Raw genomic sequence first — 14,132 nt, 5'->3', positions numbered from 1 at the left:
CGGGCAGGACAGCTCACACCGGCCTTAAAAACAAACCGCATTCCCCCGCACCGCTCTCCGGCGAACGGCGCCTTGGGAGCCAAGCTGTTGATGAAGGTGCCTCCGGGCTCCTCGAAGCGCTCGAGAAATAAGCTACAACTCCCCTCTTCCTCCCCCCTCTGCCCCCCCCCAAACCTGGAGCAAAGGCGTCTTCGGCTTTTCCCTGCAGTGAAGTTTACTGCTGAAAAGACCTATTTCCCCCCCCCCCCCAATGTGTAGTGCAGCCCCGCTAGCCTTTTTTTTTTTTAGTAATAAAAAAAAGTTGCAATAATACACAAAGACTACTTAAAAAATGAAAGAATTTAGGCTGATGCCATAGTGAGGTACAGACCCAGTGTTTGCCCTTCCAAACGAAACGCTGTATAACTTCAAAGTTATCAGGAAATTATTTAAATATCATAATTATTTATTAAATAATAAACTTTATCCCTCTCAGTCCTATACTCCTGATGTTGCCCCTTCTGCACTTGAACAGGCATTATTCACCCTCCCAGGAAGAAAGCAGCAAGAAACTGAGCAACCAAACCCAAGTGCTGAAACAGGACTTCAGAACCCATCTTTTCAGTTTCCCAGTTTACCCCATGAAGGTGCTTTTAACATTCTCTACTCTCTCTCAGTATAAACCTAACCATGCGATAAGTTAACACCTGGGCTCATGGGGTGGAGCTCCACTTAATTAGCTCCAGTTAATGTTCTGAATATGGCAACATTTGCTTTTTGTCACTCCTCAAACTGCTCCAGCTAACCTTGCTCTTCTGTAAAACAGAATTCAAAACACTCTGTCCACAGATACTAAACTGCAGAAAATAACTTTCACTCAGCTGTTCTTGGAGATCAGAGTCTAAAATAGCATTTTGTGTTCACAGCTGAAGAGTTTAAGAAAGCAAATCTCCTCGGTAAATTAACAGCAGCAACGCTCCGTTGAGTTTATTGCTCTACATCTGGCAATGCCTACACACTGAGAGTGATTAAATTTAACTGACTGCCTTATGTGTGACATTTTCCCAATCAGCTTTTTATAACATGGTTAATTGGACGTTAGAGGCCGAAAATAATAGGAAACCCTTTTCTTTATTCTAGCAGTAAGATGCCAGGCCTCTAGATCAGAGAGAATAAAACGGAGGCTCATGCAGAAAAAACATTCTTCTGCCCAAAAGCAGTGAGAAAAAATAACCAGATCTATGCCAAGGTCAAGAACTTATCATGCACGTGCTCAATACAGTAAAAACTATCAAGAAATCCTTACCTTAAAAATACTCATACCAAGCTGCCTGCAGAGACCAAGTAACAGTAAGCTCTATTCCTAAACAGCTTACCACAATCCATGAAAAATCGTGCTTATGTGCAACCTCAAATGGTAAGGATGAAATAGCAATGTAAGATTAATTAGGAACTGTTCTTCCACCTAAAAGTAAGCTGAGGTCTTCAAAACTTTTTTTTTCCCTAGTCTTCATTTATTGTAGTGCTATAAAAATACAAAATTCACTTTTAACTCCTGACTTAAGTATTTCTAGATCTTTTGGCTGAGGTAATAAATCCGAACATTGGTAAATACAAATGTAGCACACGCCACAGGAGTTTTCCACTTTGTGACTAAATGCAATGTTTTCTTTTTTTGTTTTCCTCCCTCTGTTTACTGATCATTTATCTCTTACACTGCAGCTTACCTTGTGAGGAGGACTCAGACGATACTGTACTTTGCTTTGCTGCTCTAAAAAGCAGGGAATAAAAGACCTGGAGCTACCGTAAACTCTGCAGGAGGTCAGTTCAGATGAGCCGAACGTAAGCTGGCCATGGGGGCTATGTGGAGAGTACCACAACCAGCACTGCCCCAGGCAGCAACCATGCTGCTTCTGCCTAAATGCCCCCTCTTCCTCTCTGACCATGTCAAGCAGCTTGGTTATCTAACAACACACCTGGTCAGGGCTGTGCAAATAAGTGGCTTGGAACATAGGGTGTTCTGTAGTTACAAAGTAAGTTTTCCCCCAATGTGAAATCTCTTGGCTCTGCTGCAAAGCCTGGTGATTTCCACAGTAGAACATAAGCTCTTTTTCCAAATCAGTAGCAATTTCTAGATCTATAGGATCAGAAAGTTTAATTTTGATGGAAGATTCAAACAAACCATGGAATTAATTTACATACACTATGTGCAAACAGAAGTTTAGACACTATCTCTAATAATATCACTGAGAGCTTTGTGAAATAACAGTAGCAGCCTACTGCCTTCAGGGAAACAAGAGACTGGCAGCTTTCTAAAGGAATGTTAAGACCTTAATTTTTATCTCTTGTTCTGTAAGCAGCATAATTCTCTTTCAAGCAGCTGTAGGATACCTGCGTGAAAGAGAGGTCACTATCACTACAGGAAGATGAAGCCCTGACTCAAACAGAAAAGGGGTGAGATGGAGCACTTCATAGCTGCCACCGCATCAGATGACATTGAATTACGTATGTAAGAGTCCATATTTCTATCTAGTAAATAGAAGGCAGAAATAGGTGGGAGTAGGGAGAATACGCCATGCAACACATGCACAGTTGTCCAAAACATCCAAGATGGCACGTGTTGTTCATAGAGCAACTGCAAGTGTACCACGCAGTCTGCAACTGCAAATAGGAACTTCATATGCTTCAAGGACATGTTGGGATCATCATGCCACTCACTACTGTCTTACGGCTCATTCCTTTGGGGCTTCAAGGGCTACCAGACCACACAGGGACTGCACTGGGTAATACACATTAGCGAGGAGAAAATGAATTTAACGTTCTCTTAATTCGCCCTGTTCCTTGATAAACTTACATGCAAATATCACATGATTTCCTGCACCATCCGTTTTCCTCAAAGCACAAACCAAATTCAAGCCTCCTTAACTGGATGTGATCTACTATAAAAAAAAAAGAATCATCTGGCTATTTCTGCCAGGATATTTCTGCTTTGCTAATCACAAAAGCATGCTTTATACTGTCAGATTTCCAGAGAGACACAAGACGACAGACATCTTTCAATAGTGACAGAAACATCTAAATACTTATGTACTGAGAGTAGTTTAACTTACTCATTGTGAATCAAGGAAAATTTTGTAGACCTACCTCCCTAAACTGATATTCAAAATTCAGCCACTGGCCAACTACTGTAACACTGTTAAATAAAAGACAGTTGAGATGTCAGAACATAATTTAAATATTTAGAACTTAGTAGCACCATCATAATAAAAAATTATTAATAAAAGTAGACATTGTTATAGTGGGAATGTATTTAAGATATCTTTGTGTCATAAAGACTTGCCTAACACAACTCTGATAAAATACTTTCAAGTGTGTACATTGTCAAACTGTAGATGCTCATTTGAGCATCTTGTAAGCTCTAAAGAAAAAAAAATATTACAAAGACTGTATTATACAACAAATGCAAAATCACTTCATTATGAACTATTATTGCTATATTCATTTCAAATAATACAAAATTATTAATTATATACAAAAAAGCCTCCCCAGAATTTTCGTAATTAGCAGAACATTTCGGTTTCTTTAATTGCTTCCATTAGAGTCATTTGTTCATTTTATTAACACCAGATGCAATAACACAATGCTAAAAATAAACATGCATTATACAACAAATTTATATTTTTCAAAAAATGTTCATTACAATTAGTGAATGCACATGTAACTCTTCCCCCCCCACCTTTAGTGAATTATTGTTTGAAACAGAGAAAAGGGAAGGAAGGAGAAACCAAACTTAATGCTATTCAGCACCAGTAGAAAGTCAATAGACCTTTAACATTCCTGTATATCAAAAACATTTTATCTGTATCACTAAACAGGTAAAGTTTACAATATTATCCCATTTGAAGATGGATTGATTTATATTTACAATACTTTATAGTCAATAAAACATTTTAACAATATTTAAAAATTGCTTAAATTCATAAAAGTATTGCAGAAATTTATAACATTTACTTATTTTATGTACGTACAAGGAAGTCCATGTAAAACTGTCCACGTTCATCTGAAGAACTGACAGAGTAAGGAGCAATTTTAATACAGTTTGCAAAACCCCAATTATTTGAAGGCAGCTATCATTAAACATTCAAAAATCCTTAGTTGCCATTTGCTTCTGAAAACTAAAGTTCCAGTAATAAAATTGAGTATGTAAACTAACATGTTTTTGAGATCAGTAGAAAATATATTCCCACAGGCATAACATATTTAACAATGATGATAATGATTTTGTAGAAAACTCTTAAGCTGTAGAACAGACAACTCGGTAACGGTCTTTGTGAGACCCACAGATAGAGTAATTTCCAAATATCCAGTATTTTAGCAGCTCTTTGTGTTTCCAGTTAAACTTCCTACAGTGCTAAAATACGACAACTGAACGTGTAAGACCTTATTAGAATTTTAAAATCCAATTTATTTTGGCATCTAAAGCCTCTTTTAAAATGTAGCCACATAACATTGACTTCTGTAGTCTAAGAGTCAATAATAAACAAACCAAAAGTACGCACTGTGCTTTAATCTCCAAATAATTAGGTACCCAAAATTAAGAAAAAGTAATAGAAAAGTAAAAAGAACAAAATAAAAAAATATTGCACAGCCACATTACCTAGAAAGTAAAGTTGATGTTAAAAAGCCCTAAGTGTGGATGATATAAATTATCTTCCATATAAAAAGTATAAATATCTCTTAAAATACAGCTGCAGCTATACTTTAATACCACACATTATTTGATTCTTCTGTTAATGAGGTAATAACCAAGTCTCTTACAATGCTTTTCTCTACTGAAAATATCTTAGGGCAGCAACAAGAAAGAATTTTTCTAAAAATATTTCTGAATCAAGAACAGCAATGTGTGCAGCTCTCCCGATGAGAGAATCTGCTGTATTGGGTAATGCATTAATTACATTATAACGAACCAAATTACATTCCTTATTTTGAAGAACTGGCAGAAGCAGATTCTGGATCATTTCAGCATAAATTGGTCCTGTAGAGGAAAAGAAAAGTTGTACTGTGTGAATCACCAGAAACAAATACAGTTCTTTGACCTTGAACTCAAAACAAATATGTTTCAGAGTAAGAGAGGTAATGATATGTGTTATGCTGTTGTTCTGTGAAGACAGAATGTATAGGAAGTTTATTTTCACCAGAAACATTGGAAAAATAATTTTAAGCTATGCATTTTAGTATTTGTACGTTTATAGTCAGACTGTGCTCATCAGTATTGGTTTATGTGATGGCACTACATAAAAGGTATTTATTTGTCAATATACAATGCTAGAATGCAGTTGTGCTGCGATGTCTCAACAGTAAATACAACTACCAACCATCACTGAAAATGGGAAAACTACCTTTTCTTTCAGTGCTAGTATTAAGCCTCAACTAAATACAGCCCACGTGCTCGATGCTGCAGCTGGATGTCCTCAAAAATCAAAGCTATTTGTCCTCCCTCTTCATGGAGTAACACATCAGGGTCTGTGTTCATCCCAGCTAACCTTCAGCAAAGTCTGTAAGCTAGAAATTTATTCAGTCTCATCTCCTTCTGGATGTCATAGAACAGGACAGATCCAGAAAGCAATTCAGCTCCCACATGGATTTTCTCTCTCAATTACTACAAAGTAAGCCCAGAGTGTCTAAAGGCGTCACAGAGGTGCCGCAGCTAAGCGCCCAAAATTAAATGGGATGAATCTGAGACCTGTGAAGTTTAACCCAAGTGATCTGCTTATTTTGCAGGATATTTATTACCTGATTGTTTATCCTTTAAAGCTGTTTTACACATCTCAATGCGAGCGGAGTGATAAGGAACATAACGATCCTGCAGAGATCCTACCAACACAATGTTTTTGAAGTAATGAAGACCTACAGGAAAAGAGAAAAGGTATCTATTATAACCAATCCCTTGGAAATTACTACAGAACAATTAAACATTTTACAGCTGAAATCTGGCACCAATCTATTACAAGATCTTGCACAAAAAGGCAGAAAAATCAATTACAATAGGTAGTGCTACAGAATAATGAGATGTTGGGTACCAGCCTTTCCTCTGTACATATTTTAATACATATGGGCTTGACCCAATTGTGATGTTTCCCATTTAAACAGAGTTTGGTTCAAACCTTTGTCTTGCCTCTTGTGAATAAAGTGGTTGGTTTCTGCCTGACAGAAGGGAGTAAAGCCTCCGCATTGCTTAAAGGAACCTGAAGATGGATGGTGCCTTGTCTTCACTGATGTGTCTGTCAACAGCCCAGCTGCACCAGGATTAATGCCTAGCACCAACGAGTACCCAATATAGCCCACCTAGTGTGTCTGTATTAGGCACCACCTCCCTGTAAAGTTTGGCCAGCTCAAGCACAGGTGCGAGGTCCACCCAACACAACTCCCCAAATATAGTTAAACCTTTATAATTAAACCCAGACTTCCTCTTTCTTGGACAAGCTTTTTAATAGTAAGATGATGCAAAGGTAGGAACCCCCAGTAATGATGGAGTTACAGTCCTTAAGACATTTAATTGTTACATTTTCTTGAAAACGCTTCAGCAGATTTCTGATGGTGCCCACCTGCTTTAGGCCAAATACAATGGAGCATTTTTAGGAAAATAGGTTGCCTTTGCCTTAGAACAGCCCCTTCTGAATATCATAGCCATCTACAGTTAAATACAAAGGCAACTGTTAGGCAAAACCAGAAAATGCTCGAACAGTTTACGTGTATGTAAAGGTAAGCTATACTGAAAAGCAGCCTGAATGGCTCTCTGGCAATCTCCTAGGTGTCAGGTGCTTACATCTTATCACTGGTAGATTTGATCCAACTTTTTGCACCGGTGCTAATGAGTTTCACACTGGTGCTATTAGCCTGACTTTTCATTTCCAGAGAATAATGGTCAGATCCTGTAACTGTTGGGTTTTAATTTATGGAATGTCCTTAGTCCATTCTGAGAATTACAGAAATACTGCAAACAAAGTCATTCTTCAAAGGTGCTTCTGGAATCTGCAGCAAACATTTTCTGTGTCAACCTCCACAAATCAAACTTCTCTTTCATTTGGGGGGGGGAAGAGAGAGATCCGACTGTGTAGGAAAAAGAAATTATTTGCTATCTGCTTTGCAGAAGCTATACTGCCAGGACAAAGTTCTGGATTTAGTTTCCCTGTTTTGTTCAGACTGAATACATACTAAGTATTAATATATACCTGTTCCTAAAGCCATCAATGGAGCCCAAAGTGAAAAATCTTTCCTTTTTTCAGAGGCTGTTTCCTAGTTTTCAATATTTTGTACACTCCATGTGATGAAGGCTACATCTCCAAATCAAGTCAGTTACAGAAACAATGCTGAACAACTTTAGCATGTGAAAAAGTAAACATACCTTCCCAGATTTCACAGGAAAATTGAAAAACAAAAAAAATTCTGTAAATCTATAAAAACATACAGTGCATCCAAACTAAATCCTGATTCCAGTCCTCTTCAAATAGAAAATCTGTTTGGCTTTTCTTTTTTTTTTTTGCCTGTGCCCACTGAAAAACAACACTGTCTCCAAAGATCAGCTAAATCACTGGAGTATTTTATTTGACATCTGATGAAAAATGACTGCAGCAAGTATTACATGAAGATGCAGATGCCAGTTCCAAAACTTTGTACTGAGTTGAAAAGAATGCATTTGGAATAAATCAAGGACAGGAATTCTCTGCAGGCTAATCTGTAATAGTTTTGTAAATTCCTTGGGACTCTGTCTATCTTGTATTAAGTTTGTTTTGATATGCACTTCCCCTAGAGAAATATCCATTAGCATTCATGTAAAAGGTACAAAGGAAGTGGTCTGCCTAGGTCTTTTAATCAACCTGAAGAAGGAAGAGATATCCTGGGGAATTTTTAGAGGAACATCAGTCTATATCAATCAACATTTAAACAGACTCTCTTCATCCTCATATGCTATATAATAAAAACCCAAACAAACCAAAAACCCAAAAAACAGGCTTAGGACATGACAGTCTAATAAATTAGGCATCCCCTTTTGGTCACAGTGAGTCATTTTTATGCTTTATATTCCGGTTTATAAAATAACGTCTTGGGCTTCCCTTCATTTTAGGCATGATAAATATCAGGAATATTTCATTACAAAAAAGCGTTTGAGGGAACTCTTCAGTTGGTGCAAAGAAGGCATACAGGGTATTTAATAAGCATGAGTTTTATTGTTTAACTATTCTTGGGTAGTTTTTCTCTGGACGGCTCTTTGTGCCTATTTTGAAGAAAAAAGTCCAAGTCTTATGTCTTGAAGTTGTTTATTCTGACATGGTTCATGTGATATACATAGACCACATATGACTATATGGATGGGAAAGAGAGGAGTCAAAATGGTGTATATAAATGTACAGAGCCTAGCAACCCCTTGGATTTCTACAACATGAGATAACTCAAACCTTTTGTCAATGAGAAGGAACTGCATGGTGTTCAACAGCATCCTTTCTGCTCTCCAGACAGGCTACGGGACTACTCACAACACAGGCAGAGAGTGATCTCTAACATGGAAGTGTGCAGTGCTAAACTGTGCTGCCTAAATTAAGTGTACTTGTGGACAAAGAAGCAACTTATCACAATCTTTCATATAGCAGTGAAAACTGGCCCACCAGTCATCTTTACATGTTGTTCTTTCACTTAGTTCCTAGACTTTAAATAAATTCTGCCTTTAATTAAATTAAAAATTCAGGAATAAATTGTGAACAAGGACACAGCTCAGTTAATTCCTATGATCCACATCTTTGTTTTCCCACACCACACATAATACAAGATCTGTCACGCATACTGTAAGTATTAAAAAAAAATCCCAAGCTTAAAATTAGTCTAAGTAATTAATGAACCATTTTTTCTTGTGCAGCAAGATTTTCAGCTGCTGAATTAAGAAACCAACTCCAAAATCTAATCAGGCAAACATTCCCAGATTGTTGTAGCTAGGCAAAAATGCTGGAATATTAAAACCTAATTCTATCAGAACAAAATACATTTGAACTCATCACATCATCTACTGAATAGATCACTCATTTTTGCAGAGCCCTACAAAAACCACTGATTTTGTCATTAACTAGAAAGTATTGATTAAATTTTTCAACAGGACTTGAGATAGCTTGGAAAAGAACAATCCAAGTGAAAGATCACTGCTGAAATAACAAGCTTTGTCCCATATAACAGAACGTTCTTTCCTGTAGTAACGAACCTTTAATGGGCTTTCCAAATTTTTATAATGATCCTTATCACCTAATGGAACTTCAATCTCAGTAAAAGTGAATTTATGCATACACAGAGAGCACAATTGCTATCATTTAACCATTGTGCCATTCATGTCCATCAGCAAATTCTGAATAACAGCATTAGTCATTATTGAATTAGTGGTATCTATAAATTCATGAACAATTTTTCCAAATAGTATGTCAAGTGGAAAAATGTGTCTGGAACAGCAGGTGTAGAGACCTGGTAACTCATAACTAACTGCAATCACAGAAGAATATTTTTTTATATACATTTAGGCGCCAGAATCAGAGGTTAAGTCTGTCCTCTAGCTATAGCCAACATCCAAGTAGGGAATGTGAGATGGAGCCACTGGTACAATGGGCTGTTGATACTCTCTGAGACTTGTATGACAAAAAGGATGACAAAATTCCATACCACCCCTTTAATTCAAAACAAGGCTTCAATTATTTGCAATGGACAGTATTCACTGTGGATACCACAGAATTCTTGAGCATAATCACATCAAAATCACTTATTAAAGAGTACAACAATCTGATTCCATTAGTAAGCTGCCATTTTCCTTAGGAATATACTACTCACAGAATACTAGAATAGAGTGTTTTTTGTTGGAAGGGACCTTTGGAGATCATCTGATCCTACCCACTTGCTCAAAGCAGGGCCAACTTTAACATTAGATCAGGTAGCTCAGAGTCATACCTGGTTGCTTTCACTTGAAGGCAAAGTCTCAGTTTTGTCCAGGTACAATACTCCCAACGCCTTCTACAATTCTGTCCATTTACATACTTGTTTGGAAATAGGGATCTGGAAGCTTTGGCATAAATGCAGTCTAGAAATAAGGACTTCAAAAATTATGCCCTGGAAGGCAGCCACCTCCTGCAGTTGGTCTTCCACACTGCTTTGCGAAGTTAACACATCACATACAGAGCCAAAATTCAAACACTGAGATCCTGAGTCAGCTGAGGTCTCACATTAAGATGCTACAATACAGATGCAAGGAAGCTCAGACTTTCAGCTGCAGTCCCACAAGACGACCGATTAGGGAGCTAGATTTACATCAACTCAAGACTTCCATGTCAGCTCAAACTGCACCTTGAAGATTTTACTTTAAAGAACTTGGCTCCAGATGCTATAGAACCTACCAGATTCTTCTAACATTGTTGGAACAGAGCTACCAAGGGCTGGGAAGTCCTTGCTCTTAGCAGAACTGATTAGGTTAGTCTCCATGCCATGCTACCAATAGGGATGCTATTTCAATTCTAGTCTCATCCTCATCATGAGTTATAAACAGGCACCCCCTCACGTCAAGAGCTGAAATGCTTTTTCCCTCCACAAAGCCAAACAGCACCAAGCAAGCTAAGCTGACATCCTGTACATAACACACATCTCAAAGAACAAAATGTCAACCATGCTTATTCACTGCTGATCTGTTGTTAACACAGACATAAACAAAAACCAAAATGAACGCCTTTTCCTCCTTTCAGAGATTAGGAAAATGCACATTTTTAAAGGGGGAGGTAAGGCAAGAAACAAGTACATCAGAATTCCGCTAATCAAGACCTGTGGAAGTACTAAGAGATATGAATCTAAGCCTACCTATGTAAGTACAAAACCATCCTGGAAGAGACTATGCCTGTACATTCACATTTGTGAACTCTGGCATAAGAGTAACAGAACTGCAAAGCAAACCTGTCGGTATTAAGAATCCCTCATCCATCATAATGCCATTTTCAGGAGAGTTTACTTTGGACTAGCTCTAGTCTGATCCTGTGGATGCAACGTGCGTTGGCTGCTAAAGCTCATTCATTGTGTTCTGAAGTAAACAGGGATCATGAAGAGACTTGCTTCTGAATGCATTCCTGAGTGCTAATGTGGGCACGTTCCAGAGCTGAGAAATGGGACTTAAAAAAAAGCTCAGAACTAAAGCTGAGGCAGAAAAACTTGCAGGCCCAAAATTTGTTGCAGGAAGCACTCCCGCCAGTGAGTGAACAATTCACAACCAGGACAGAAAACAGCATTTTGAGGTTTGTTTTATGGAAGCCCATCTCAGTAAGCCATGCTTCTAACACACATCATTATTCGTTATAGGAGAACGAGTTCTGTTCAAAGTTTCGGAGTCAGTCTACTCGCCAAGTTCTTAATTGCAAATGATCAATCACAATTTATATCAAATTGGGATCTACGTCCAGAGTCTTCAGTTAATGTTGTTTCAGGTGACTGACAAGCTCAAGTTGAAGGACCTGGAAACAAGACAGCGTATAAGGCTGTGGCCCATGATACAGCTTTCTCCATCTCTTCAGTAAGAAGGTAGAAAGAGGAAACTGAGAGCTATGACTTTTAGGCTCCTTCTACAGTTTATGGGGAACAAAGACTGAAACGCATGTCGTGACTCTTAAGACAATGCTATCCAGGTCTTTCAAAAAGCCTGTCGTAGGGGCCTGTCATAAGAAAATACGTCATATTTCTAGAATAGGCAACAATACTCAAATAACAGTGTCTCTAGTCATGCTGAGATATATACACATAAAAACAAGGAATACCAAGTTCTTTAAAGCCAACTGATAAATTAATCTGATTATCTCCATAACACAGGTCCCACAGTCTTACCCAGCATCCATTGCGTAACTTCTCAGAAGCTTGTAACTTCTGTTTAGGATCAAACACTTATTTTTAAAAGACTGCAAAGCTAGATTGAGAGCACTTCAGTTGATGGTGGTCCAGCTGCTCCAGTAATTTTTAACTTCACAGTTCACCTTTGAGTACCAGTTCAGCATTACATATTACCTTATCAGCAACAAAATCACTTTGTGATAGTAGATTTTGAACAGAAGGGGAAAAAAAGTCTCAATTTTTTCTAAAATCAGTTTTTGATCAACATTCATATCTTATCCATGGTTCTTCTTTTTGCTCCTTATTCTCTTCTGCATCTTCCAAGTCCTGTAAGTTTTATATTCAAACATCTCAAGAGCTTGATGTCAGTCTTTTCCTGCCTGTATCTTTGTACTGCTTTGCTCTCAACAAAATTTCAGCTGTGACAACCTACAAATATTTTGATGGACAAACGTGCCCAGATTTTTCACAAAACACCATGAGCATCTCTGGCTCCACAATTGCCTGGCTGACAGGCATTTAGAAATACCTGTCAGATGAATCCTCAATAACTTTATAACGCTTAATGGAAACTACCCCCAACAGGCACATTATCCACTGGCAAAACTGGCGCTCAGCCAACAGCTGAAATAAGAATATTCAAACCAGAGAAAACTGTATGAATGATATCATGTGAGTAATCCAACCTGGTTTTTAGCTATCATGCTAAGTACAACTTCTCCTTCCTTTATCAAAATGAGTTTTTGTTTTCCCAGACCATCTTAATGAGGTAATAAAATACTAGTCAGCAAAACCTTTAAAGCAGAATTTTACATTTATAGAATAGATAAGAAAGACACAGAAACAAGTAATCCTAAATGAATGTATATGTACTTGACTCATCACACTGAAATCACTAGCTTCAGTGGCTCAAGAGGAGGCTGATATATGTACATATATGTATCAGTATAGTGGCTGCACTCAGAACTTCTGCTTATTAGTTAGGAAGGAAAGTCTCAAAGTAATGGTCCACCTCTGCAATAAAAATGGTTTACTGTTTATTTTACTTGAAGAATACAGGACTAAAGCCAAAGTAACTCTTAAATAAACTTAAACAAGAGCTTGTTGGAAACAATTATTTTTTTTTTAGGTTTCCTATTCACATTTATATACAGTGGCCTTTAAAAGTCAGTAAGTATTAACAAAGCTTACCTGCTTTTTTACTAAGTTTGTATAAGAATGTTTGTCGTGGATCCGAATGGTCTCGACATGTCAATTGCAATAAAGAACCAGACTTCTTCCATTTCTGCATAAACCACAGTCCTGCATTGTTAGGTACAACATGAGTGTAGATCCACAATAACATATGAAAACTAATTAACATAAGTAAAATATGTAAAGTCCATAAATTCAGCCTCTCAGATGTTAATTTTATTTTTTATGTCAGCATTGTCATGTCCAGAAAAAATTTAAATTTTTGCTGATTATTATTTCCTGTCTATATATATAATAAAGCATGAAGGCTGTTATTTCCACTTATGTACACACCTGCCTACAAAAAATAACTATACTTGCAAAAAGTGAGAACACGTGAATATGTTAGCTATGAGGCAATATACAAGCTCTATTTCAATACTTTCCAGAATATTAAAACATTTTGATGTTCAAATATGTAGCACTAAACAACGAGCATTACTTCTCAGATTTCTAAAAGTAACTTTATAAAACCATCAAATTAATTAAATATAACTTGAAAAAAGGAAGCAGAATTTTCTCAGAGGAATACCATAGTATAACATTTTCTTTGATGCTGAACCCTCTTTATTAGTCAATGAGCTAGCTGGCTAACTGGCTTTTCAGGAAATCTTACCTCCCTCGTCAAGCAAAAGAGCAGGCAACCAAGCCCTCATAGCCTCAAGAATGTCTTTATGTGTTGATTCAACTTTCAGAGAAATAGTTATCTTTTAAATAGCAATTTATTGGCAGTTAATAATGTACACATACACTATGGTCATTTAGACTTCAATACCCATTACTTATTATTATTGCAGTATTTTCCAAAATCTTAGAGAGTGAAATGTAGAGGAAGACTATTATATGAAAAGGGCATTTTGTACAGTCTTCAACTATAAAAGAGATTAAATATTCCAGAAATCCTTATTTTTTCAGTTAATATATTCTGGATTATACTTTGATAACTTTAACCTTAGTTAACTGAACGTCATTTGCTGGTGATTATATAAATAAGCAAACAGCCCTGCCTCTTTGTATCCTGGGAAACTGCA

General features: G+C 37.2%; 1 protein-coding gene across 5 annotated transcripts in view; it reads right to left on the bottom strand.

The window, feature by feature from the left end:
* FAM135A (family with sequence similarity 135 member A) overlaps positions 1-14,132 on the bottom strand; it is a 111,082-nt gene that overhangs the window by 22,048 nt on the left and 74,902 nt on the right. For 3 of the 5 annotated variants that reach the window (XM_069804600.1, XM_069804603.1, XM_069804604.1), the window contains 4 exons: positions 13,060-13,170; positions 5,773-5,886; positions 3,124-5,014; positions 2,834-2,918 (listed from right to left, as the gene is read on the bottom strand). In XM_069804600.1, the coding sequence (XP_069660701.1) occupies positions 4,809-5,014; positions 5,773-5,886; positions 13,060-13,170 (431 nt within the window). In that variant the 3' untranslated portion in view covers positions 2,834-2,918; positions 3,124-4,808. Of the gene's footprint in view, positions 1-2,833; positions 2,919-3,123; positions 5,015-5,772; positions 5,887-13,059; positions 13,171-14,132 lie in introns of those variants that run through there. The other 2 variants (XM_069804601.1, XM_069804602.1) reach the window with 2 other exon arrangements.

The sequence above is a fragment of the Haliaeetus albicilla genome, chromosome 17 (genome assembly GCF_947461875.1).
Source record: "Haliaeetus albicilla chromosome 17, bHalAlb1.1, whole genome shotgun sequence".
Taxonomy (NCBI): domain Eukaryota; kingdom Metazoa; phylum Chordata; class Aves; order Accipitriformes; family Accipitridae; genus Haliaeetus; species Haliaeetus albicilla.
This window is presented reverse-complemented; position numbering and strand designations above follow the sequence as displayed.